Here is a 26,723-nt window from a genome sequence, read left to right as displayed (position 1 = left end):
TAGCTACAGTTGAATCAAGCGCCCCCCCACCTTGTGTGTGTGTGCTCTAGAATCCATGACCATTATATTGTTCTCTTGCGTTTAGGACATAAAACAATACCCTCTGTCCACAGAGAACCAAATAGTCGGAACGGCTTTAACGGCTAGCCTTTGTCATCTGCACTGTTTGTTAAACAGGAAGACTGGGTCATTAATGCTTCAGCCATGTGTTCGTGCAGCTGCAGTCTTGAAGGGAAGTAGTTATATCTTAGATTTTGCCATAAGGAACACAATGGTGTTGCTTCCAAAAGGTATTTAAGAAAATGTCAATGAAATAACTTTAAATTCAAAAACATTAATTGATGGAACACAAAGTGCATATTCATTCTGCAGCCATTTCAATTTTTTTCTTACAGTTTTTTTTTTCTCAAATTCTGGAAACCTTTTAATTTTTGAGTCAAATTTATCCATATATAAGTAAAAAATTTTTAAAAATGTCCTAATGCTTCCATTCAGCTTCCGTTTCAGTGACTTACTGAGAGTGTCATCAGAGGCTCCAGACAAGAGCTGATAAAAGATGTGGAAGTTCCTCTCTCCCCGCGGCTGTTTGACCACACGTGACTTTTCCAGCAGATCTAAAAAGAATGAGGGACAAAAAAAGGAAACAATGACACACTGACCGATGACAAAAAGTCATTTCCTAAAAAAAGTTGTAACAGGAAAATGGTCCTTGAATATTAAATGTGTGCCTGGCCTGCTGTACTTAGTAGGTTTTAAGGAAGTCCGGCCTGTGCATGCAGCATAGAGGGTTTCTTGGTCAAAACTAATGTACATATTTACTCTATGTTGTCAGGGCAACCAAGTAAATGATGGTAATTACTGTATGTGTGTGTGTGTGTGTGTGGGAGGTCATAACAGGAAGCATGCACAGGAGAAACCCCATGAGGACACCAAAGGTCAACCCTTTCTTCTGGGCTACCAACCAAGTGCAACAGTACCTGATTAAAAGGGGAAGCATCATCTGCTCACCGCATTAGACAGAGCATGATTTAATTAAAGACAAAAGATAGAGTTTAGCATCCGAGGCTGTTTGAGATCCTCTGCACCGGCTTGGCTCTAGCTGGATAATGGGATTTTATTTGCTTGCTCAGAAACCATTTGAGGAGACTCGAGACTTTACTGAAGTGATCAGTTCTGAAGAACTGCTCCCAGCTTTGCCAATCATTGGACTTCCCAGTCAGTAGGTGGTGAGAGGACAGAAAAGCCACTTCACACTAAATCTACAGAAGAGCTACAGAAACATGAGTAGAGGGAGCTGCACAGATCTGGGGTTGCTGGATTCAGGAGCGCATCACGGTGAATGCTAACGCCACCCACGAGTCCTGGGTACATCCACGACCGAGCGATGGGTAGCAGCAATATAGTGTTCACAAACATTTGTAAAGACTCTCTCTTTATTCTTATTTGAATGGAACTGAAATGACCTTTCATGCCAACGTTCATTCTTGTAATTTGTTTTCTGAGTTGTAGCTTCACATTTTGTAGAGTAAAGATGCTGAAGGCCGTTTATTACACGCTCTCTTCACAATATGTCTCTCTCTTCCAGAGATAAGCAAACACACATTAAAAGAGGGAACAATATCCAGTTATGTTTTGACTACAGGCTTTGGCTGTCTTGCCGCCAAAAACATCTTATCACACTATCATTACCACAGCTGCAGCAAATTGGCTTTTCAAAAATTATAGCCATTTAATCTCAGTAGTAGGAAGCAGCGAGGGCTTTGAGGATGTACAATTTAGGGCAGAGTAATTAACTGAGAGGTGAGGAAACATCCAGCCCCACAAGGACATTGTCAACCATCTGTCTAAACCACCTGCCATTTCGGTCTGAGGTGGTCACATGTCAGCGGTTCTTCTTCACAGACGGTCCCTTGTGTTGAACTAACTGGAGTCAAAAAAACAGAGGTTCATTTGTGCCTTTGGCTTTGGCCTGCTCTCTTTGTTTCTGTGGCCTTTGGTGAAGGAATCACTATGGACAAAACAATTTGACCAGAGGCAAGATAAAACCAGGAAAGAGAAAAGAGCCATTGTCAGTCAGAGTCACAGGCTGGTATCAATTAAACCTGAATGTTCAGGGTTTTGTGAAATGCAGCAACTACTGTAAATGATGACCACTTGAATTTCTGCATAGTCTTTTGGCGATTAACAGGAGATGCTTGTATGATTAATTCAAACTGAATAGAATCTATGGCATGAATAATCACATTTTTTTCCCTTTTTCCGTTTCAATACTACTCACAGTTGCTGATGACTCCACCCAGAGGATCTCCTTTGAAGTCAAACTCAATGTCCATGTACTTTCCCTGTGGATTAGAGTGAAACACTTACAACTGAACTTTTGTCCAAAAGCTACCTCAGGAGTTCAGTACAATTTAGAGTGGGAATCAGTAGCAACTGAAAATCATAAACTTCTGTGGAATAAGTAGCTTCTATGGAGGGAAACACTACCCTCCCCATTCTCCCTACCAAATTCTGTCTACTTGATGACTAAAATAACCCATTTCAGGCCCTCTCTCTCCTTCTGTCTTAAACCCTGGAAGTTGGAACATAGAGTTCTGTGTGTTCGATTTTTCCCCTACTGATGTATTAATAGCTGTGTCAGAACAGGCCCAGCTCTACTAGTGAGTGGGCTCCAGCCAAACTCAACATGCCCGCTGCACTCAGTAAAATGAAGGGACAGCTTGATTCATAAGTCTTTGATAAACTGATGAGTCTTTATTGAAGTGGTGTGCATTGGAGAGACCTTATACTGAGGTTTATGCCAAGGTTACCACATATAAATAGATTCAAAAACATATTCCTTTATAGTGCTGCCCTTAAAAACACCAGGATGTATAACAATCGACGATTAAAAAAGTCTAAAACTCGAAAAAGTACATTATGGTAGATAACCTGTTAGCTTCTACTGGTAAGTATAACCAGTCTCCATCATGAACATTTGAACACTGAAATACATTGTACATTGCTCATTTTCCAAAGCAGACAAATACACTTTTACTGTAACATGAATAAGTTGTGGTGAGATGGTGGTAATCTGATGTATTGCCTTGTCATAGGGAAATAAACTGAAGCACGATGCTGCTGCTGGGTTATAACAGAATACTGTGCCAGAGTGTGAGAATGGCGAAAGAGAAATATAGCAGTTCCTCGGCAACTGGATGAAAATAACATGTTTTTTGGGATGTGAGTCCATAAAGAGAGATGCACACACTGACTCATTGTTATGATGCCATCTCAGCCTTCCAGAGGAATATGTGCAGCTTCCTACCACTCAGACCACCAGGGGCTGCACAGGTAGTCATTATAGCAAGCTGTTTGAGTCTGAATTATTTAAGAAGTGCTATTGGTGCTATTTTGTACAATAGAGAGAAGTTAGTATAAAAAACCACGAGTGTGCTCTCTTTGAGAGGAAAAACTGACAATTTAACTGATTAGTGTGCTTGGTCTGCGTTGGAATTGGGCCATACTCTATGTTTAATGAAAAGCAGTGCAACTGAAGGTCTTGTATTGTATACCATATGAAAATGCATTTACAAAGGCATTTCAACATATGTGAGTGCAATACCTCAAGTACATAATGCCTGCTGTAACTCCAGTACAGTGTGGGCTGGAATAAAGCAGACTCTGTACATAGTAAATGTACCACACCACGTGTGTGAAAAGACCTGCAATAAGGGATGCCATTTCCTTTGCTATTCCATTCATGCTTGACATCATGGCATGTATCACCAAAAATACACAGTACATTACTTATGATGGACAGGTGTCTACATGACATTAGCTTACCATCTATCAAACCCTTCCAAAGACTGTTAAATGCAATAACAGAATACATGAGCTGACCGAATCACTGAGAAAAGGAAAATATGATTTCATTCTAGATACAGTTCCAAGTTCAGTTTAGTTCAGTTGTCAGAGAAAGTATCAGTGGGAGAAAGACATAAAAGTAGGGAATTAAAAAATACTCTGGGACTTATTTTGAAAGGCAGGCAAAAATAAAAAAAACATAGTTGAAAGTGTTGGATTATGCATCAGCTTGAAAGAAGTCTGAGTGAAAACATCCAAACTATGCATAATTAGTCAATGAGGCCTCATTAGAGAAGCAATGGTCTAATTATGAAGTACTTGCTGTTTATCAGTTCTTAAGAGGATACTTACAAATCTGGATGAATTGTCGTTCCTCACTGTTTTGGCATTTCCAAAGGCTGAAAAGAAGGAGAATCATAATGGGACATGATAACATGGTAGCAAGTAATGTATATTTAATGATAAGCCTAGCAGCCTAATAGAAAGTTATAGCAAAAACCAGATATAATACCCCAAGCAATATTAATGATCCTTAACATTGGATCTTACTCTAGCAAGCTGTCAATCATATCTGGGCTGAATGTCAAAGTCATTTGTAGGGATGAAGCCTCATAATTCTTCATGGATTAAGCAAAGCGTCAGGGCTTTCCAGGCATTATGGGGCCTGAACTTCCCTATCGTCCCATATACAATTTGAACAGCTTCAATATATGTGCCAGTACATAGAGACAAACACAAACGCCATGTTGGCTGTTTTCAAGTATGAATTGTTTGGGAGCATTTTCAAGGCATGAGCAGCGTAGGTCTTGTTTTATGTGCAGAAGTTGGTCTTTTAGAACGGCCCTCTCAATTTGTTCCGAACTGAATTCATATATTAAAATGCTTTTAATGTGTCAGACATTGCAGTGCTTTTAGCATAAGTGCTTGATTGCTCATAACAGCTGATTAAAATGTGTTTGAATCTACCACTAAGAGAGGAAGACGAATCGGAGCAAGAAATGAAAAGAAATAGAGGGTGACAAAAAAACCAATAATGATTCTGGATGAATCACACAGACGCATTGAGAGGAGCAGCATAACTATGCTCCCTGTACCTCCTTGTTTTAAAGCAATTTAAAAATTAGAACATCAGGAGTTAAACTCTTGCAGATGTACGAAGTTTCCCCAGCAACTCAACCCAGGCGTACAGCACCACAATTTATGAGCATTTCCTGTCAATGGCCCCCAATTAAAATACAGCTGTTGTTGTGCCAGCAGTGAAATGTATGAATAAGACAGTATGTATGCATGTGTCTGTGTGTGTGTGTGTTATACTTGCAGCAAAAATAGAGGATTCCCAGCAAGTTTTTAACCAACATGATGAGGACAGTTTTGAGAATATTCAAGGAAGTCGTCAATTCAAAAGACTGTTTGAAGGTTAAGATTTTGTTTTAATGATTAGGTAAAAGGTTTGAGCGGGGAGGAGGGTGGTAGGCTAGACATTTATGTGTGATGGTTAAAGTTAGAAGAGGAGAACAGCAAATGGATAGTGATAATGAGGGTTCATACTAGGACTGCCATCAAAAATAATTTTCATTGTCAGTCTGACCATTGTTTCTGTTAGGGATGCTCCAACGACACTTTTCAGATTACCATTTCATGTACAAGTAATAATCGTACATCTTGATCAGATGTTATTGATTTTATAAAAGTAATCTTCTTCTCCTTTCGGTTTTTCCCTTCAGGGGTCGCCACAGCGAATCAGTTGCCTCCATCTAACCTTGTCTTTTGCATCCTATTCTCTCACACCAACTATCTTCTTGTAATAAAATGTTTAAAACATAATGCTGCATCATGCTGCAGTTTGTTGTTAACAGTCAGCTTGATGATGTGAGGGGCACACAATACTCAAAATATTCTTGACACTATCCCAGAGCATAATGTGAACAATTTGGGAATGTAATGTCTGAATCATATCATCAAATGCATATGCTATCGATGGGCTACTACGTAAATGATGTAGCAGCAATTGGAATTCTCATATTTAGGCTGCAGTATATCAAGATGAGCTACAGTATTTTTCCCCTCCACTTTTTTTTTATTTTTATTTTTTTACATTTTTGGCTAGACAAATAAACATTGCTTAATAAATTGTTGTCATAAAAGTCGGCTACCAATTTTGTTTGTAATCAACTAAGTGCTTAATCGCACTGTACATGTGTGTGTGTGTGTGTGTGTTTTGTGCACATCTGTAGGCTGAAACTATTAAAAAAAATCATCAAAACAACAACACTAACTTTCACCTGTAGCTCTAGGTTTTTTATCTGTGCAGCATAGCGAACCCTTTTCATGCACATTCAGTCTGGACTTCAGACAATCAGGCCTGTGAAGTGGGCACAGCTTGAGTTCAAACTCACCCTCAAGCACGGGATTGGACTGCAGCAGCTGTTCCTTGACCTTATTCACCTCCTGGCCCTTCCCACACACCGCTGCCACATAAGACATCACCAGTTTACTGGCCTCTGGAACACAGATTAAAATATTGGTTGAAGCCCTATCTGAACATGGCAGAAGAACAAATGCAATGTGTACAACACCCATTTCACCACCCCCCTTAAAATCCCCATTACCTCATTTCCCTAGATACCCAGGGTAGGGTGGGATCATTAGTCTGTGGATCAAGCTTCGTTACTGAGACCCACTTTGTTTAGTTAGATGGTGACTGCTATTGCATCAAGTTTACGTCATACAAACTACTGATTTCACTGTGCATCTATTTCTTGTATTTTGAACAGAGATGATCGGGAAAACTCAGAAAGTGTATGAAGTGTGTGGAGCATGTTACCAAAAATAAATGTATGGATTACAAATGAGACACAGGCTCAAAAGGCATCTTTTGCTGTCTGAAAAAAGTGACATGCCTTTTAGGATGACTGCTGGAATGAGGATCATCTCTCCCATCCAGCATAAAAGTGACCCAAAACCAACGTGTGTGATGCGCCAAGGAGGGATCGAAAAGACATCAAATGCTGATACAAATCATTTAGAAGACTGGCATACAAACAGCTCTGGATGGATTCATACATTTAGCCAAAGTAAAATAAAATGCAGAGGTTAGGACATCTGTCGTTAGAAAAATATGAAGCCACAAAAATACAGAGATCAAGAAACCATACCAGCCACACATGAATGTTAATGATCAATAATAACTGAGCCCATTTTCGATGGCCTTATTCAGCTACAAAGCTTTTGGGGCAGATGAGATGAACAAAAATCCAAATTTATCTCTTCTACTTGGCTTACTGGCTTCTTAGAGTGTGGCTTTACATCAAACAATGTGATCTGTCAAACTGTATAAAACTGAGCATTGCTTTGCTGTTGCCCTACTGCACTACTTTAGAACTGCTTTCTGGACTGCTGACAATTTAGGCAGTGTCAATACTGGGCTTTATTGAACTGTTATTGTTAGATGGCCTTTGATGTTTGTTAAGAAAAATGCTGAAGTTATTGGTATGTTGTGAAACCTCTAACCAGAAAACAAAGTATGCATATTCAACTCATGAACAACATAATGATATCAATGGATTACTACAACAACACAAAAGGTAGACCTGGTTGATCTGTAAGTCAATGACAGTCGCCTACATAGGTGCTTGAAAAATACAAGTGCAAGTATTCTGTTGTGAATTGTCTGAGCTATTAAATTTAGACTAAGAAAGACACACACAGACAAACAGAAGTTTTAACTTGTTGAAAAATTAGATTTGGGACTTAAATTTCTGACTATCAAATAAAGGTCGTAAAGATATGTGATAGTTAATGGAATAATCTAACATTGCCAACTCCTTGCTTAAAACTACATGAACAATTTTCAGGAACCAAATTACTTCATTCATTCGTTCATTCATCGTCTACCACGTCAGCCGCTGTGGTGGGTCACGGGGAGCTGGAGCCTATCCCAGGTGACTGATGGCCTGAGGCGGGGGAAACTCTGGGCGCGACACCAGTGCACCGTGGAGCCACACAGAGACAGACAAGCATGTACGCACACACTCACTCCTACGGGCAATTTGGAACGGCCAATTAACTTGAAGCGCATGTTTTTGGAGGTGGTAGGAAGCCGGAGAACCCGGAGAGAACCCACGCAGACATGGGGAGAGCATGCAAACTTGACAAGAACTCGACAGAAAACTATTCAAAAAAGTATCTGATGTAAAACTCCTTGTTGGTTTATACATAACAACACTTATCTAACAGCAGTCTTCATAAATACTCTTAGATGACGTCCAACGTAAACTTTTGTTTGGCACAACAAATGAGGAGGTGAAGAGGCAGCTTGTTCGCACAGTTTAATCCTTTTGAGATTCTTCGGCTAACTACTGGGAAGCATTCTCTTTTGATGGTTTAAACTTTTTTATTTCCCTCTTTGACTTCTGGTAAATTAGGTTTAGGATTAAAGGTTAGGGGTAAACTTTGTATGTTTATTTTAAAGACAGATGTATTACTGGCACTGGAAGCCTTAAAGACTCAACAAGTTAACATGAAATCTTAAAAATGAACAGACCTGTGCTTTCTTTATGTTTTGTTTCTACAAATTGTGATTTTTTTTTTCCCCCCACAACTTTGCATTGAATCAAAAGGGTCATTCCTGTCTTTATCCCTTCTCTCACTCTTGCAATTACGTGTGGGGTAATAAAACCGAATGGGAGAATGAGGAAGAAAGACACAAAAACCCACTCAGTATATTAATCTGTACTGGTCATTATTCACTGCTATTTAGTGCAAATTATTTGTAGTGACGATGAGAATTGCAAAGATACTATACTACCTAAGAATACTATCAAATTTTGTGATATTAATTTGTGTTACTGTGTCACATACCGGTTTTCCCAGCCCCACTCTCTCCAGTGATGAGGATACACTGGTCCTTGTCCTGGTCCCTCAGTGAACGGTAGGCCTCATCTGCCAAAGCATAGCTGGAACACAAAGAGCACAAAGTCAGAGGTCTTCACATCACAAAAACAATCCCTTGGTTCCTGTAAACTCCTACTGTTCAGTATTTTTCTAGGCATTAAGAGGTGATCAAGAAATCATGCGGCAAAAACAAAAGTTAAGCGGAACAGTATGCGACTGTGCCAAACCACAAAATATTTATGCAGCTTTATATTAGTTAGGTTACATCTGATTGACAGCAGCATCAGTTAAACTGGTTAGACCACATTTTGAAATTGGCATGAATACAATATTATTTTCCAATACTACTTTCTTGAAAAAGGATCTACGACATAAAAGCTGCAACATAGTCAGAGCTTGATAATCATCCTTGCCGACTACTCAAATACATATTTTGTAATGAAATTATTTAACTATAAGAAGTGCTACTTTGATACTGCCTTTTCGCATACAGTTCCTTGGTCTCATTCAATATCAAAACTATCATACCTGAGAAATTACAATTCTAATGTTATCCAAATATCCAAAAAGCAGTGGGCTAAGTGTGTAGCAAATTTGCCTTGTAAATTCAGTAAATCCAGTGTCTTAAGTGACACAGAATCAAAACATTCAGGTATATTCCAATTGGTATGAAAAAAAAAAAAACGCCAGCAAAAATACACATGCACATGCAAAATTTACATGCTTAAATATCAACCACCTCCCCTGCCCCTCCTTTTTCCAGTTCTACAGAAACATGTCAATTAAAAGTACATCTTCTTTAATTATACCCTGGCAGGAGTTTGAATAATTTAATTAGTCACTGGGAATCTAAAATAAGCCTCTTGGATTAGTGAATGATAAAAGAGGAATGCCAATTATAAAGTTAAGTCTATCGTCACACATTTCAGGACAGTGATATACAGTAAAGGGGAATCAAAACTGATTATTGCATTAGCGCCCATCCAATCTCTGAACAAACTTCTAGAACAATATATTATTTATTTGGTTTATGGAGAGAATCCTTTATGATGGTTTAAAAAAGGGTGTGGATAGTACAAGGGCCAAATCCCAATGACAACATTTTATCTTCTGCGGAAGAGTGATCTGTAATTTCTATGCCAAACACCCACAAAGAAAGAACACTAAAGGGAGAGGTCACAGCAATAGCTTTGACAGTTTCCATTTGGAAAGCAAACAGTTTATTACTATATTGCAAGAACCATGTTCTAACTTTCTTTTGCTGTAAGACACAAAACTGAAAATTATCTACCATTCCCCCGCACTTTGGCATTCATTACTTAGGAATTTTTTCCAGAGACACGTCTGGTAATAACCTTGTATTTTATGGAATGCTCAAAATGTCTTTGCCTTTGAAAAAGTGGTTAAGACAATTTGATACAAGGTAAGGTGGATTGCAGGAAACTGTAATTATCTCAGACCTCCATGATGTGCCCAGCATGTTTAAGGAGAGCCTATCTGCATTGCTTAAGTAGAACAAAACTGGGCTAAACAGCAGTGCAAAGGGAGAGAACCAGTTTTAAATATGAAGCTAAGATCAACATCTTTACTTTGAGTGTTTCACACCGAGTGGGACATCTATTTGGAGGTAATTTTGAAAGAATGCATCTAAATACAGTAGTCTCTCTCAAGTGACTAATTTAGTCTTTGGCCAGAGGGGTGAGGGCAGTCCAAGACTCCCAGGTTGGAGTAATAACATTAATCACGTATTTATATGCACTAAGGGTAATAGGCACATATGCAGAATGGAATGTCTGACATTCACAGACGCTAATGTGGTTTTCAATACTGCACGACCGACAAGCTATGTTAGATTCTCCAAGCACGGTTGCCATGGCTACGTTTACTCGTACATTCAATGTGATGATATTAAAGCACACTGTACATTCACATCTAGTGTGTTTTCCAACCAGCAATCAAAACAATGGAAAGACAAGGGTAAAAATGATCACTAGGAGAAATATCGGGAAATGATGGCTTTGCTGTGTTCTTCTGTTGGTTGATTTTTTTAGTTATGCAACTAAACTTCCACAAACACTCTAAGACATGGAAAAGACAGCCACGGCTGAAACCTGTCTGAGTCTAATTTAGGGATAGAAAATGAATGTATTAGTGGAGTAAGAGCAGTGAGGAGCAGAACATTAAGCATATAATCACGCACTGAACCAACACGGACCTCCAATTTGAAAAGTAGCTGATTGCTAACATTAAGCCATGACTTAGAGCAGGCCAGAGATGGGTATCCAGATGAATGCATGGCAGGCAACATTATAAAGTTAAGCTCTGGCTGGATAATGTAGCTTACAGTCCCGCATCGCCACACATTGCTTTGAACCAGAGCCCATGCAACCCTGCAACCGGTCCCCCTCGTCGGGCCCAACTGTGATCCACCTCCCCACCCAAAAAAAACTGCTCAAAGCAAACATTTCAAAGGTACAAGTACAAAACTTTCTTGATTTATTAAGAACAAATCACAGTTCAGAGGTCATTGATTGCAGGAGGGAAATGCTAGGGCTGGTTAGCGTGTTGGTTCTTTGAGTACCCTAGCTGATCAGCAGGGCGTGATGACCTTGGCAGGACAGCTTTACCAAAAGATTCTAAGTGTTAAAGATTCTCAGCAAAGTTATCATCCAGAGGAAGAGAGCTGTTAAGGATGTACTTAGTATTTGAAAACTGAAAAAAAAAAAAAAAAGGGTCCCTCATTTTGGATCCACACCCCAACAATCCAAGCCCAGCCAGTGCTCTCTCCTGTGCATCGTATTTGTATGGATCAGACTTGCAGCAGGAGATTACGTCATTTATGAAAAGGGTAGCACAGCGCAGCAGATGTCGGCTTTGTGAAAACACTCCTGCTGCCCGACCTGATCCCGACAATGACAAAACATCACACAATTATCTCACCCCACAAAGGAGGCCAATATCGGGGGCGGTGTACCCGGAGAGAGGACCCTGTTAAACACCTAAACACACACAGATACAGAACACATATGAATGCTCCTGACACATTCACAACGCGAGAATTATCAACAGCAGCGAGGGACCACATCCAAATTTGTGTAAGTGTAAATATAAATTTTGCGTAAGTGTACATACAGTATGTACATGTCACAACCCCCCCTTAAAAGAAACAAATGTGTATTTTATTCCCACACACAAAAGCAAAAAAAAACATGCATTACAATAATTACAGTACATCGCTTTTGCGAGAACATTGTGCCATCAGTAGAACTGTGAACGCAGTAAGAACAGTGACTGGTACAATTCGACAAATGTGCAAATCAAAAATAATGATGACACACCGAGGTTCCCATCAAAGGCAAAGGATGTAGGGAGTGAGGCACCAAAAACCCAAACGACTCTGAGATCAGTGTGCGGGGTTGGGTTTGTGGGGATTGGTCTGGGAGAAGGCCTTGGACATCAAGTGCTGCTTGGAGCCTCCCTTTCACATCTGCCTGCAGGCTGTAATTTGAGCTTGCACGTGGCAATGGGGAACAAAAAGCCACACTGGCATGATGTAATAAGTAGAAAATAGTGTACTCAGTTCTTTTTTACTACCAACCTCTGCTAACTGTGGCACAGGAGGAGATGATGGGCCCACCATGTGTGGCCTGAATCTACAGAAAGGGTGGAGTACTTTAAGGGCAGATCGAGAGAACTTTACAGTCAGGAATTGTGGATGCTAATGTAGCCTTGATGTATAGGCCGGAGAACAGCTAAACCAAGAGACGTCAGGACATGTCCTCATACGGGCAGGCATCACATTTACATACTATTTTTATACAGAAAGGGCAACCTTGTTTCTTTCCCAGCACTAAAATGGACAAACACAAATCAATGCTTTGATGCTAAATCCAGCTAGGGCTCAATTATTTGTTTTAAAGCACCAGGAGGGGAGGCAGTTCAGGAGCCTGTGATCTCAGTGTGAAACGGCTCTTCTGGAGGCTACAGGAAATCCGCCTCGCTCTGATGGAGCAGCCAAAGAAGCAACTCTTTCCTAATGCTTTACGATCAGGTGGATGAGTGGGTGGATGTTGCAGTACACAAACATGCTCAATAGCAGTACAATGGAATTTATTCACGGATTGTAGGCGAACCTGTCGAAGTGGGTGTTGGACACACACATATACACACATGTGTTGGTTTGGAAAAATGTAGCCCATCTGTGTCCTGGTTATGACTATGCTCTATTGTAAAACAAGGAGTTGACAAAGATCAGCAAATATCTATTGAACATCTTGACAGTCTTATGCACACAAAAAGCACTTTCAATACACAAATTACAAGGTGTAATAGAGGTATAGTATACTAAAGATAATTCACAACTGTCTAAATTAACATTCAGGGTGGAGAGCTGCTGCTACATATCTTTTTCATTTGACACTCACTAAAAGTTGTCTGAAATCTCTGTCAAATTACTCACTGATACTCCCCCACCTTTATATCAAACTGCTAGGAGGTCCAGGGCTGTGATTTACCATTTGCACTGCAATTTGGTGTTCCAAAGCAGGGAAAAACACAGGGTCAAGTTGTTTGTGTGATCCTTGAAAGAGCTGGAAACAAGCTTGCTGTGTAAGGAAGAAAAATATCCTCGAAGCAAGATTCGAACAAAGACTCTTTCAGAGTTGTGTTGATTAACATGCAGCGTATTACAAATATATAACACTCAAATAATTCCCAATTATCAAGTGTTAAAAGGGGCCAGGAAAGTTGACTTAATTGGCATGAGTCATGAGATTTCAGGCTTTCAGCTCCAAAGGAAAAAAACTGTGGTTTTTGATGGGATACAGGGTTTATTTTCCTTGCCAAGAAACCAGCAGCTCCATCAGATCTGAGGACTTCCTGTCTCAATCATGTGCTCTAGAGATCTTCTCTCTCCAATAAAAGGAATGCAATAGTTCATTCATGCGCACTTGCTTGATTTTAGCTCAGTGTGAGCTGAATTTAAATAATCTATGTTGCTATCATTTGTGGAGATGTAAATATCCTCCATCCTCTCCCCAGCTCTGAGGGCGGGGGCGCTCCACCTATACAGACTGGGGTAATTCAAAGTAAAGATATTGTTTTTAGTACTGCTTACAGTCAACAGTAAATGATGTGTTAACATGGTGACAGATTTGTTGTTTCTTCTGATTTAGAAGAGAATGTCAACTGAAAGATCAGTGATGCTGTTTTTATTTTTCTCTGAAGTTTGCTGAAAGTGATGCAATGCAACCCAAGAGTGTCTAGCGCAGACTGAGCACTGCACCAGAGCTGGAAGAAATTTGGGTACAATTCTTTTCAACCTTGGGAATGAACTTTATACTTTGATTCTGATATACAATATTAAAATCTTTCAGTCCTGATTCAAAGCCCAGAAAGTTGAGTTTGAAATAATTACTGTACCTGAGGGTAACAAAAAATACAAGTGTTCTCAAAGGATCACTGGGACATAATAAATAATATGGGTAAATTTTTCAAAAATAAACCTATTATGCAAAAAAAAAAAAATCATGCTCTATCACCCCAAAAAGAGGAGGTAGATGTTTTTCCAATTGTAATCAATACATCTCCTAAGGACGGATTTTGGATATAGATAATCTTTGAGCCCTGCAGTCATTACAACATCCCCTGCACAAATATTCCCACTAACACAAACACTGCGCAGACATAAACAGTAATGCCTTATTGAATACAAGATCCCTTGGCATATCTTCAAAACATGTATAAGCCTCAGGACTCAAGTTGTTGATGCTCTGACCAGAACTGAATGTTTTTTTTCTCACAAGGACAGCACAAAGGTGGGTGGCATCACCTTCTCCTGTCCGCCAGGAAATGAGGAGGTCACAGAAAAGAGGTAAATAAATCTGTCAAGAGCTAAAAACTAAAACGATGTACAATATTACAGACCAAAGCCAAACTAAAAAGAAGTAAGGAAGATAAAAACATTCAAACGTCTTTGTAACACAGAATCAAAGTCTTGTCATCTTGTCATGGGTTTTTGCTTTCTGTAGAGTAGATGTGGGCACCCAGGCCTGAATAAATATCTTTCATTAAAATATGCATTTTTATTTTATGCTTGTGTATTTACAGGATACAGAAATGTATGTTTTTGTAGGTACTGGTAGGAGGTCTGAATTCTGCTTTTGATTTTTAAGAAAATGCTAAATGCTTTGGATTGAAATGGAAAAAAAAAAGTATTGACAATTTAATTAAATGGTTTGTGAATAAAACTTGATTGATTAATTGAATTATTTGAAATGTTGTCCCAATACATCAACTGTTTATAGTAAAAAAAAAAAATTCAATGCAAAAGCTATAGCCTGGTGGTGGAGATTGTTTAATAGATGCTCAGGTTGCTTTCACTGTCTGGCAAACTAGATTTCAAGAAGCATTGAACGTTTTTCTTTGCAATACCAGTCTGGCCCTTTGGGAACTCACGCTAATCACTTACAAAACTTTTTTAACAGCTTGTTTGATTTCATGTGACTGACCACATGTTGCCCCATCCTAATCGAACATACAGCTCAAACAGCCTCTCAGAAGGAGTTCAACACAAGGAGCTACAGTTGTCCATCTGACCCTAAACTGTTTCACCTCAACTAAAAGACTGCTGTGTCATATCCCCAGACTTGTGTCTATTCTAGTAAAATAAAGCAAACATGAAGACTAAAAGGAGGATTAGCTGATGATTAACCTATATACATGCAGATAATATTTCCCTAAAATGTAAGCATGCTAGAATTGTCTGACATAAAAGGTTTCATGATGGTACAATATTCCACAGCACTATTGGGTTTCATTTTAGTTTGCCCCTCCCGTGTGTTATTCAAGCTGTGTACACATATAAAATTCCCCATAACCATTGTTCTAACTATGAATAGACAGAGTTCACAATGGCTTTTGGACAGTCATGAACAAAGGGAAATCTGTAAGATAAAATCTGAAGTTCACTGAAGCAATGAATGACAGAGCAGGCAATGTTTAACTAGTGTTGTACTAAAGTATCTGCAGATCAGATTATTATCTTTGGAAGGAACAGAGGAATCAAAATCTCTCTATTAAGGATTGGAGTTATGACTGTTTGGGCCCAGAAACAGGTTCACACAGCAACTATAAAAAATGTAAATAAAAAATAAAAATGCAGCTTTAAACAGACAACATGGGAAGAGTGGTGGATCACATGCAAAAAAGTTGCAGACCAAAGTAGAAAACGGGACAGTGTGGTTACTGTGTTTTAAGAGATGGCCATCGCCAACACACTCCAATAAAGACAGTCTGCAGGCTAATTGTCACTTTAACACCCTGCTCTTCTTGGGCTCTCCAAGCGCTAAAGAAGACAGACCATGTGTGCACGTGTGTATGATGTAATTCATGAACATAGACAGCATGTCATTGTTACAGTGCTATGTATGTGAAAAAATGTAGCGCTTCATAATAAATGGTGGTATTATCCATTTTCATACATTTACTTGTTATTTTTGGGTTGGAGAGGTGGGTGGGAAAAGAGAGACACACACACACACACACACACACACACACACACACACACACACACACACACACACACACACACACACACACACACACACACACACAGATAACTGAGCTTGCCATTAAACCAACACACATGCTGGAGAGGACTTACTTTGCCCACCTGTGTCAGAATGCCATTTCAAAAAGTGCCCACTTAATCTACCTACAAACTGGTTCTAGCCTGCAATTACAGCCTCCTTGAAAAGTGTAATTTTTATATACATAACCGAAACAAAGTACACATGGCTTACTAACAAACCACTTCAGCTGTGATGGATTTTTAAAAAAGGAACACATGTACCGTCTTGGAGCACAGACTACATGCCAGTGATGGATGATCAAGAAGCTTATTTACCCAGAAAAAACATTATAATTGTTCGAGAATTTTGTATTTGGACTTTTGAGGCAAGTACCGACAGAAGATAAGTTAATTTCAGAGGCATGCCCACATACATATTGTATATTACATAGGAAATTTTCAAAGTAAATTCAAGAACATTTCGTTATTGCCAACTGATAGCACTCGAGGCAAACACAGGTGTGTTTTCCACAAAGCAATAAATGCTACACATTCCAGCTGTGGTAGACCACAGGTATTTTATCTAAATGGCCACATTCTACATATACACACATATATATATATATATATGTATATATATGTGTGTATATATATACACATATATATATATACACACACATATGTATACATATACATACATACAGTATATATATACACACATATATACATATACATATATACACACACATATATATACATATACATACATATATATACATATATACATTTTTAATATATATATATATATACATATATATATATAATCAGTATATATAAATAAATGAATAACGCCCTGTCTTCAGACTACGGATGTGATTAGAAATGAATCCTGTCTTCCTGTCTTTCCTGGTTGAAATTTTTGTGGTGCACAATATATTATCATTTATTTGCTTTCACAAATTTAGCAGTAGTTTGATATAAAGACTAGCAGGAACCCGTGGAAATTCCACGATAAAACAATAATATCAGACTTTACCAAACACATGAAATGAATAAATAGCTACATTGTTCTATGGAGCTAATGCTGCTAACGTGGAGAGCTCCAGCTAAACAATAGCCTACTGATGCTAGCCTAGCTTTTGCTGCAACACAAGTTGAGACACGGTGATGTCATGTATGCTAGCGCATATTCCTCCGAGATTACTTTACTACCTGAACAGTGATTTCTACATTTTATTAGAACAATAAAAGTTGAAGTTTTTGATGATGTAACTTTCCAGAGTTGGAAACATCCTGTTGCGAGCATTGGACACCAGGAACCAAAACCAGCAGGATGTCCAATTACAATGCCGACGCTATCCTGACCTCCATTGAGTCTGTAATCTGGTGGACAGACTTTTCAAGATCATCTATACGGAATGAGATCACAGTCGGGATTCAGCTCGTCTTCATTGGAGGAGTATTAATAAACAGAATCTACAGCAGAAACACAACTGGACGGTCTGATGATTTTTCCTTGTTGTTTTGGCCATAGATTGGTTGTTGATCATATTCATGAACAAGGCTGGAAGGAAACTTAATAAACATCCAAAGTGAAGCTTTGATTTTATCCTTTTCAGTTGACTTTTGCCAATTTTTTTGACAACAGTACGACAGCATTTAGAAAAGTTTTCACCCCGTGCTGTTCCCAAACGGACAGACATCGCAAATATAAGAGTTTCCTTTTTAGCCGAAGCTGTCAGGGTGTAAAACGTACATACTTTTTGTATATCCCACATTCACTGGCTCTGGCTAAGTAGTATTTCTCTTTTTGTGACTCAGTCCTTTCCTCTCTTTCAGTCGGAGTTTCACTCAGAATTTGTTGCTGTTTTCTGTGTTGTTCCTGCTGTTTGGACTCAAACACATCTAAAACATGAAAATTGTTGGAACAGTGATGACATTCTTAAAATAAAGTTAACTGGGAAGTCCATGTATAGTTGTTTCTTCTCCTTACATTGCAGATGCCTTACGCCATATTGTTCATGTGATACCTTCTGGCAGATGCACCGTGATTGGTTGGGCACTATGTTTGGTATGGCACTTGATTGACAGGTACTGGGTGGAGTTGGTGACAGCATGATAGCGTTAAGCTTTCAAGTGAGGTTATTCAAATATATAGTGTAGGTGGGGTAATTTCAGTTAGACTAAACTCACCAGGGTGCGTGCTTCAACCTACTGCTTAATAATACATGTAACTATGGAATGTTTACTAAACAGAGGCATACTGGAAAAATATATAAGGGACACATGATATATTCTATGTCTTACTGCAATATATTGTGTCCTGCAACATTGTGTGCAAACTAAAAAAAATCTTAAAAAAGGAAAACCAACCCTATATCTGACATGGTCAATCTATCATAAAGTATTTCATGAGAAGTAATAAAACACTCACTGAAAACACTCACTGACACCTAGATGTCAGACATCTTTAATAAAGCAGTCAAGCCAGGACAGATGAAAACCCCGGCATATGCCTTGTATGGTGCCTCTCTGGTCCATTAGCCACTCGTGATGACCCTTGTAGCCAATGCTCTGGTGGCACAAGGAACAAGGTACCAAGCGCTGAGACCATCAGGGGTCTCAATACCTCATTAAACATTGGAGAAATACAATCCTGCCCTGGAGACATGGGGCTAGTGGCCTGGGCACACACACACACTTTTCTCAATCTGTGCCTGGCTTGGGTGACAAGGGACATACAAAAGATGACTGCAGGCCATCTGTAAAGCTGCTCTGCATGGAGAAAGCTCACCCATTAGTCTTCTAATGCTTCGGTTGTGGGCAGAGGGGACAAAAAACACCTGCCAGTTAATTACAGTCATCTCATCTGGGCCAACAGCAGTTTGTTAAATTGGGCGGCTGAGGAAATGGTGGTCTTCTGTTTCAAGTACAGTATTTATTGTGTATATTTAAAATAGAAAGCAATCAAAACTTCTTTTAATAGCGCAATTTATGGACACAATCTCACTACATGTTTCCAACATGTAATATAAGACTAACTTGAAAACCGTACATCTCTGCCCAACATAAGGGCTCCATCTGAAATGATTGTAAATGACTTTATTTTGCTGCGAATGAAAGTGTCGCATCTTCTCTTCAATCCTAGTTTTTTTGTTTCTCTGCTGAAATTCCCAGAGATCAAGGTTTTTAATTAATGTTTTTCATGATTACACATGGTGAAAAAAAATGTAATTAATAAAATCTGTTTTTCTCAGTGTAGTTTTTGCAGAAAGTGCGCTTTGGTTTTGTACAGCCAAAGCGCTCAAGTGGTGGTCCAGTGCTTGCATATGGCTGACATGAGCCACTGGTTTTTTAGAACACCTGTAATTAATATGGAAGTTTAAGAAGAATTAATCTGCAAAAAAATTTAGAAGCCATGGACCAGATGCAGATCTCCCTTCAACTGCGTGCGCGCACACGCACACGCACACACACACACACACACACACACACACACACACACACACACACACACACACACACACACACACACACACAGATTACTTTGGGTCCAGCATTAATTGATTTCATCAGCAGATGTTCACAGTTCACAGCTGACTACATCCACTCCTTTGTTCTGGCAGCAAGTCTCAAAAAATAGACTTTTTGACATAGCAAATTTTAGCAGTTATCTATTGCTTGTTATTTTTTCTGTAAAAAATCTGTCGTCTTAGAAATGCACCAATATTCACAATGCGAACAATTGCATTCCTTTCTTTTTCACTTCTATGATAAAAACTGCCCATACTTGCCCTCTAATCACATGTAAAGCTGATCATCTATGCAGAAGAAACAATCGATTATGATAGCCCCAAATGCATACCATCAATAGTTACAGTGGAGCAATGCCAATTTACATGAAGATGTGATAGCAGTAAAAACAGCGTCAAATCTTTTCATTTTCAGTGTATGATAAAATATGAATCTGAATATTGATGTTGATGTATAGCTTTCCACAAAGCAAGTCAATGAGGCTTCAGATTTGTGATTCATTATCTTAGGAGAATGGAATGGAATAGAAATAAATAATCTGAGCGAACTAATTATGCGACCAGTTCTGTGACATTGATTTTATAATGTTTAAATGTGGAAAGGGGATCAAACACAATAAAACAAGGATTTCTACGACCCCCAGTTGTGATCTTGATTAAAAACCATCACTGATCCTCTTCAGCCCTCAGTGTGGTAATAATGCCTCCCAGCCAGTCCGTAGTTTGGACATTTCACAAAGTCATAACAAGGTTCCAACTAAACTTGTTTACATGCTTTCAAATATTAAATTAATTTAAATGTATTACATTCACCTTCTGTGGCCTTAAAATTAAGACCAACTAAAATTACTGTGAAGTGAGATCAGAAAAAAAATGTATGAAAATTATTTGCTTTGTGCTTAAAGCATGACAAACAGGGGAGGCATTTAAATCACCTGCAGTGATGCATTCACGCTGCTCTAATTTGAATACCAGTTGAGTCAAATGTATTCAAATTAAAACATCCAAATGTGCATAACCACAAATATCCAGCTGCTTCCAGGTGTCTATATTTAAGACTTTGATACTGAAAATTGCTTCTTTCCAAACATTCTCTGATATTGTTTAAACTTTGTCAATATGGAAAAAGTTAAGCACAACCACAGTGTGGTTTCAAGCTGTGGGAAAGCCACTGGGATAGAGTCATTCAAAAATGTACTGCACATTGACTTTTGACTTTTTTTTGTCGACACACAAAATAACATGCACACAGAACACGGAAGATACAGTTGACAAGGAAAACAATGATTTGGGATGTAAATTTGCATGTTTCACAGCAGGAATGAGATGTATGTATGTATGATGTAGAATGTATGAGAAGCCCAATACAGGAAGTTAAAAATACAACTTTATGTGATGTATTTAATATGAGTAGTCAGGTGTGGAAACACACAAAATCCTGAGACTTCACCCCAACAGTCATGTAAGTGATGTTGTCGCTTTGAACAATAATCAAATCCTGGACATAACCTCTGAGCTCATCAGGTATGCCAATAGCTTGCAGATCCAAATAAGTGCATTACAGCTATAAACATGGCTGTAAATCACATCTCGTAAATGAATCCTAGAAGGGGTGGACCTTTGCCTCTCTATACAGAGGTTGATTAGCCTTATCATAGCTTATCACAAACTGTGGACAACGGGGCTACACAAGTGTCCTAGTTATATTTGGCCCTTTCAAAAACCTCTAATAGCACCCTGCTGCTTTCTGTGGACCATAAGGAAAAGGCTATAATTTTATTACTAGATACTTTGGATCCCAGAATTTATTTGACATACAGTATCTTAGCCGTGAGGTTTCCTGAAGATCCTCACTACCATGCTTAACCATCTCATTATTAATATAAAATATTCTCCATAGCTCTAGGTCCATTCTCTTCTTCTGCTCCTGGTGTTCCCCAGGTTCCTATCCTGAAACTCTATTTCACCTCTATAAGCTCCTTCTTGGGCATATTAACAGTTAGCATGTGCATGCAATCACATGGAAGTCATGTATCCATCCTATAGTTCTGTTTAAAAGCAGAACAAATCTCACAAAATCCAATAGATGATACTAATGAAGGGTGTAAGGGAATCAAAAAGCAAAAGCTCAAGTTATGATAAACTAAGATAATAGCAGGATCAAAAAAGTACACAAATCGAGGATTAAGTCATTGAAACATTTGGGCAGACTGAAGATTTTACATAGCTTAAGGACAGTCAATGCAAAGCCGCGAGCTTGGCCCTACCAGAAGATGTTCAAACAATCTGTCTTTTACTGACATTTCATGGCCTGTGCAAGGGCCTATCCTATTAAACAGCGCTTATTTATCTATCTATCTATCTATCTATTTTCCTTTAATTAAAAATTACTGGATAGATGGACATTTACCATGTTTAAAGGTTGTACATTTCACTAAATATGAAGTAAGGTGGTCATTATAGATACAGCAGTTGAAAGATAGTGTATTCTACTGTAGCCGGACTCAACAGTTGGTAAAACACCTCAGTCACTCTGGTTTTGTATGACTTTAACTGAATCATAGCTCTGTGGACTTACAGATGGTTTAGGCATTGTCTTGATTTTTCAGACGGAACATCGAGGCAGCTTGAATAGACTGGAGAGAGGTAATTGATACTCATACAAATAACAATACAGCAATTTCCTGGAACAAGCATACATGTGTGCTCTTGAATGTTTGGCTTTATTTCATGTCCATGTGGTATGAAAATTAACTTGCAAATTCATCAACAAATTATCCAACATCTCCATTTAAGCTATTCATCTATGAGCTGGACTGTCCTACTGACAATTGTCATGAGGTCAACTGAGCTTTAGGACTCATCATTATTCAAAAGGTAAATCAGGACAACCCCAAAAAATGCACATGCAATCTGGTAATCTTCTAACAAAGAGAAAATCCCCTTGTGCTCACTGGGAGCCCCAGAAAGGCACTGAGAACCCAGAAGGGGTGAACCAGCCTAAGACTGTGTCATGTCAGTACTGTAGCTGACAATAAATCAAAGCCAGGGGACTTGCCTTTGTCTACAGGGAGTGTGTCTGTTCTTGGATGTGGGCACTCTCAGCCTTTCATTTTGTCACTCTGACGGGTTTTTCTGCAGCCTAGAGACGCAGCAGGCTAATTGACTACCGGGCTTTGTTTCGTCGGCTGAACAGAAATGCTGACTTAATGTTGCCAGAGGACAGATGGCACAGTGAATGGCTGGCTAAAGCACCAGAATGACTTTCCATACAAGAGTTACTGTCCGTCTGATGTCAGTCCCCCTTTACCCCTCCTCATTGGTGGCTTGGTCCAAACTGATAATCCTCAGAGAATACAATATACTGTATCTTTGACAGACAGATGACAACAAATCACACAAAGCCTTGAAAATCATCATGAAGTCCCAATAAAGCTAAAACCATAAAGCTGTAGGTGTTGTGGTCTGTAAAGTTCAAAATCAAAATATATAGTTGCTTGGTATGGGCTCACATGTGTGGACTCAGCTCGTAGAAGTTCCTGTTCCGATATTCCTCGACCTTGTCTGGAGTGTAGATGGGCAGAGACCTGTAGGGGTTCATGGAGATCACCACACTGCCAATGTAGGTCTGCAGAAAGATGAAAATATTTATATGAATCCACATGGCAATGGCATTTTCATTACCTCACGCTGACTCACAGGCGCAGTAGCTTCGTACTTCTCTTATCTAATCCATTTGGGTGTTTGTTATTTTGGGATGAGAGAAATTCTGCCTCTGTAAGACATTTCTCAAGCTGGATATTTCTAATGCAATGTTGAAGTGTGCAACGCTGAGAGTGAAAGTGAAGGAATGTAAAAGCAAAGAAAAATTTATGGAATACTGTATAGTGGCTGAGCAGTAAACATAGTAAACTCACGGTATTGAGTGAGGCCTTACCTATGCCTGACTCGCATACATTTAAGCTGCTGTTGTGCACTAAACTCTTGTAAATGTCAGAAAACAAACAAAAAAATGTTTTTTTACAAAAAAAAATCTGTATATATGTGTATGTATACGTATATAAAGATAGACCACCCTTATGCAACATTCACATAGGTCTGATATCTATGAAAGCAAATATAACTAGTCATCTTCATCATCCTACGCTAAAAACAAAGCCCAGAGAGCACTTTAAACATCACCCTGAAACATTTTCTTTGCTTTCCACAGTAATGGCTGTTGCATAACCCACTCTGACAAGATTGGAGCACGGCCTTCTCTGTGGCAGCACCTCCCACAGCCTCTCATTCAAACCCACCACAGTCAAAATTAGGCTTTTCAAGTGAGGAGAACAGGTACAAAAAGAAGTGTGCATACAGTAAACAAAGTATTATGTGTTAATGAAGGGCCCTCATGTATATTTAATAGTAGCATACTTGCACAGGACTTCACTGTTACTTCAAAAGTCATCTCATAAACCATAAAAAAGCAAAAGAGCTCATTATTGGATTCAGGAAAAGCTTTATATATTTATAATATACATTTATTTCTGTCTCTTTTTCATCTTGCTCAGAACCAATGTCATTTTTTAAAGGTTTTTCAGCACCTTCCACTGCAAAAAGGTCCAATGGATTTTTAGCAAAAATCCAAAGGGTAGTGTGTTTATCAGCAGCAATCAATACTGTATAGCAATTTCTGACATGTGCTTTCTCTTGCAGTTCTACATCTGTTTGTGTTTTGAATGCCCATTTGTTCATTTGCTAAAAGTATGGCACCACATGCCAAAATACCATATAGATTAAAATATGGTTTATATTTTTTTTTTCTTATGTCATACAAGCCACTCCCCACAGTGTTGAAAATATGTTACTTCAGAATGTCTGGATTTTTGTATTAAATACAATGATTAATTACCATTACTGGATAGGGCTGAAAGCTTGCTGATTTTGTAGGAAATATAAATCAGTAACTTGATCTCTTCATCTGTCATGAAATGCCACTAAACAGATTTGAGTTGAAGCTCATTATATGTTTGAGATGATCCTACTTCAGCTTTTGCATGGAGCAGAAAAAGAAGATGGTACACCTAATCCTGCAGCTCATGACACAGCGTGAAGATGGAGACTAAACAAGCATCACAAGTTAAATAAGACAGATTGATTCTTATGGTTTAGAAATGAAAAGTGAAGCATAGGAAGCAGGGTGACAGGTAAAAAGGCGCGTTTCATTTTCTTTGATTTTCCACAAATAATTGGATACATGATGTGCTATCCCTCTGGAAAACAATGTCTCCTCTGCTGTGTTGTCATATGATAGTCTGGGTCGGGGGTTGGGGCCATTTGTAAGGAATGATGCCACTGAGGAAAAATACATTCACATGCTGGAACCATTCACCACAGATTTATTGGATAAGTGTAGGCTTCAGCACTTTTCTCGGTCCTCACTCCTGAGGTGCAGCTTACTCCACAAAAAAATCCTTCCAGTATGATCAAACCGTTCATTTACCTTTCCATTAAGATGCCATTTAAACTCTGGCTTCACAGATATGAGCAAAATATACTACATGTTTCATAACCACATAACATTTAGGTCATCACCATGTAGGAAGAAAAAAGGCACTGAGCTAGTTTTGGACAGCGGATTGAGGGCATCTGAAACGTGAATACAGATTCCCATTCCTCAGCAGGATGTGGGCTGCATCGCAACAAAATCTCTCGCGCCACTAAGGCAATCATTGGTGTACGAGATGACATCATTCCTTGGGCTCAGAATACTGTGAGCCAGCAGCAACCAAAGCATGGCTGCAATCATCTTAGCTTACATGTACAGCAGCTGACCTGCAGAGAAGAGTGCCAAAGCCCAAAGCTCAGATCCAGTTGACTGACACAGGCATAATAGTTCAACAACCCCTTTCTTTTAAAGATAAACAGTGAGCCAGCCAGTTCCATCTTATCTGTGAGCTCTGGATTCCATGCCTCATTGCAAGATATATCTACAGCCCCTTAGTGATTAATTTACTGACTGATCACTTTAGTTTGTGTGCCACCTCTGCCACCTAAAATGATTGAGGAACAACAGAGTTATTAACATAAACAACAGTTACTTACGTAGATCTCATTGTGGTCAAAGCGTTTCCTCAGGTTCTCCAGGAATGAGTCTTCAGTCAGGGGTTCCAGGAGGACCATGTCACTAACCCCAATCATGTTGTCTAGAAGTGATGTCTTCACCTCCATTTTGGCTGCAGGCTTCCCCTACACAGAAATACACAGGATAAAAAGAGACAGGTCACTCAGGCTGTACATGTTCAAAGATTTACACTTTGGGGCTTTTGAGCACTTCTACAGCAGTAGAGTACTTTTTCTGCATTGATTCAGGGGGGGTGGGCAGTAATTATTGTATATTCAAGTAAGTCCATCACGATTCATGGTTATTCTCAAGCCTTTTTACCAGGGCTTTGAACCAGAATTTTTTGCCAATCGTTTTTTTTTTCTTCTGTTTTTACGTTTCACCTAAGAATTGATGTTTCCGAACCTGTTAATAATGTTCCTTGTAAATAAAAATCAGTAGGTAGGCTATAGGGCTTTTAAATTGGCAATTAGTTTACATACTGTAATTTGTCCCGACAGTAAACAGGACAACAGCACTCATCCAGTTACGGAACTCAGGAATGAGAATCTGGATGCTTATGATGCAACAAAGTTTCAAAGCTTCTAAGTTTCAAAGTTACAAAGTATCAAAGTTTCAGAATTACAGAGCAGAGTCCGGGGAACTCCGCATTGAGTGAATGACAGGAAGTGAAACATGAGGTCAGATATTTTTTTCATTCATTCATTCATCTATCTTCTACCTCTATGTCCGCTATGGCGGGTCACAGGGAGCTGCAGCCTATTCCAGCTGGCTT

At 39.0% G+C, this 26,723-nt stretch overlaps 1 protein-coding gene across 6 annotated transcripts in view; it reads right to left on the bottom strand.

The window, feature by feature from the left end:
* The window catches only part of myo1b (myosin IB), a 56,427-nt gene that overhangs the window by 21,419 nt on the left and 8,285 nt on the right, over window positions 1-26,723 (bottom strand). For all 6 annotated transcript variants that reach the window (XM_068328595.1, XM_068328597.1, XM_068328596.1 and 3 more), the window contains exons 2-8: window positions 25,930-26,073; window positions 23,355-23,470; window positions 8,707-8,801; window positions 6,243-6,347; window positions 4,198-4,244; window positions 2,279-2,342; window positions 516-614 (exon numbers count right to left, since the gene is read on the bottom strand). In XM_068328595.1, coding sequence (XP_068184696.1) covers window positions 516-614; window positions 2,279-2,342; window positions 4,198-4,244; window positions 6,243-6,347; window positions 8,707-8,801; window positions 23,355-23,470; window positions 25,930-26,055 — 652 coding nt within the window. In that variant the 5' untranslated portion in view covers window positions 26,056-26,073. The remainder of the gene's footprint in view (window positions 1-515; window positions 615-2,278; window positions 2,343-4,197; window positions 4,245-6,242; window positions 6,348-8,706; window positions 8,802-23,354; window positions 23,471-25,929; window positions 26,074-26,723) is intronic.

This window comes from Antennarius striatus, chromosome 12 (genome assembly GCF_040054535.1).
Source record: "Antennarius striatus isolate MH-2024 chromosome 12, ASM4005453v1, whole genome shotgun sequence".
NCBI classification, from domain to species: domain Eukaryota; kingdom Metazoa; phylum Chordata; class Actinopteri; order Lophiiformes; family Antennariidae; genus Antennarius; species Antennarius striatus.
Note: the sequence above shows the minus strand (reverse complement) of the source record. Positions and strands in the feature narration are given on the sequence as shown.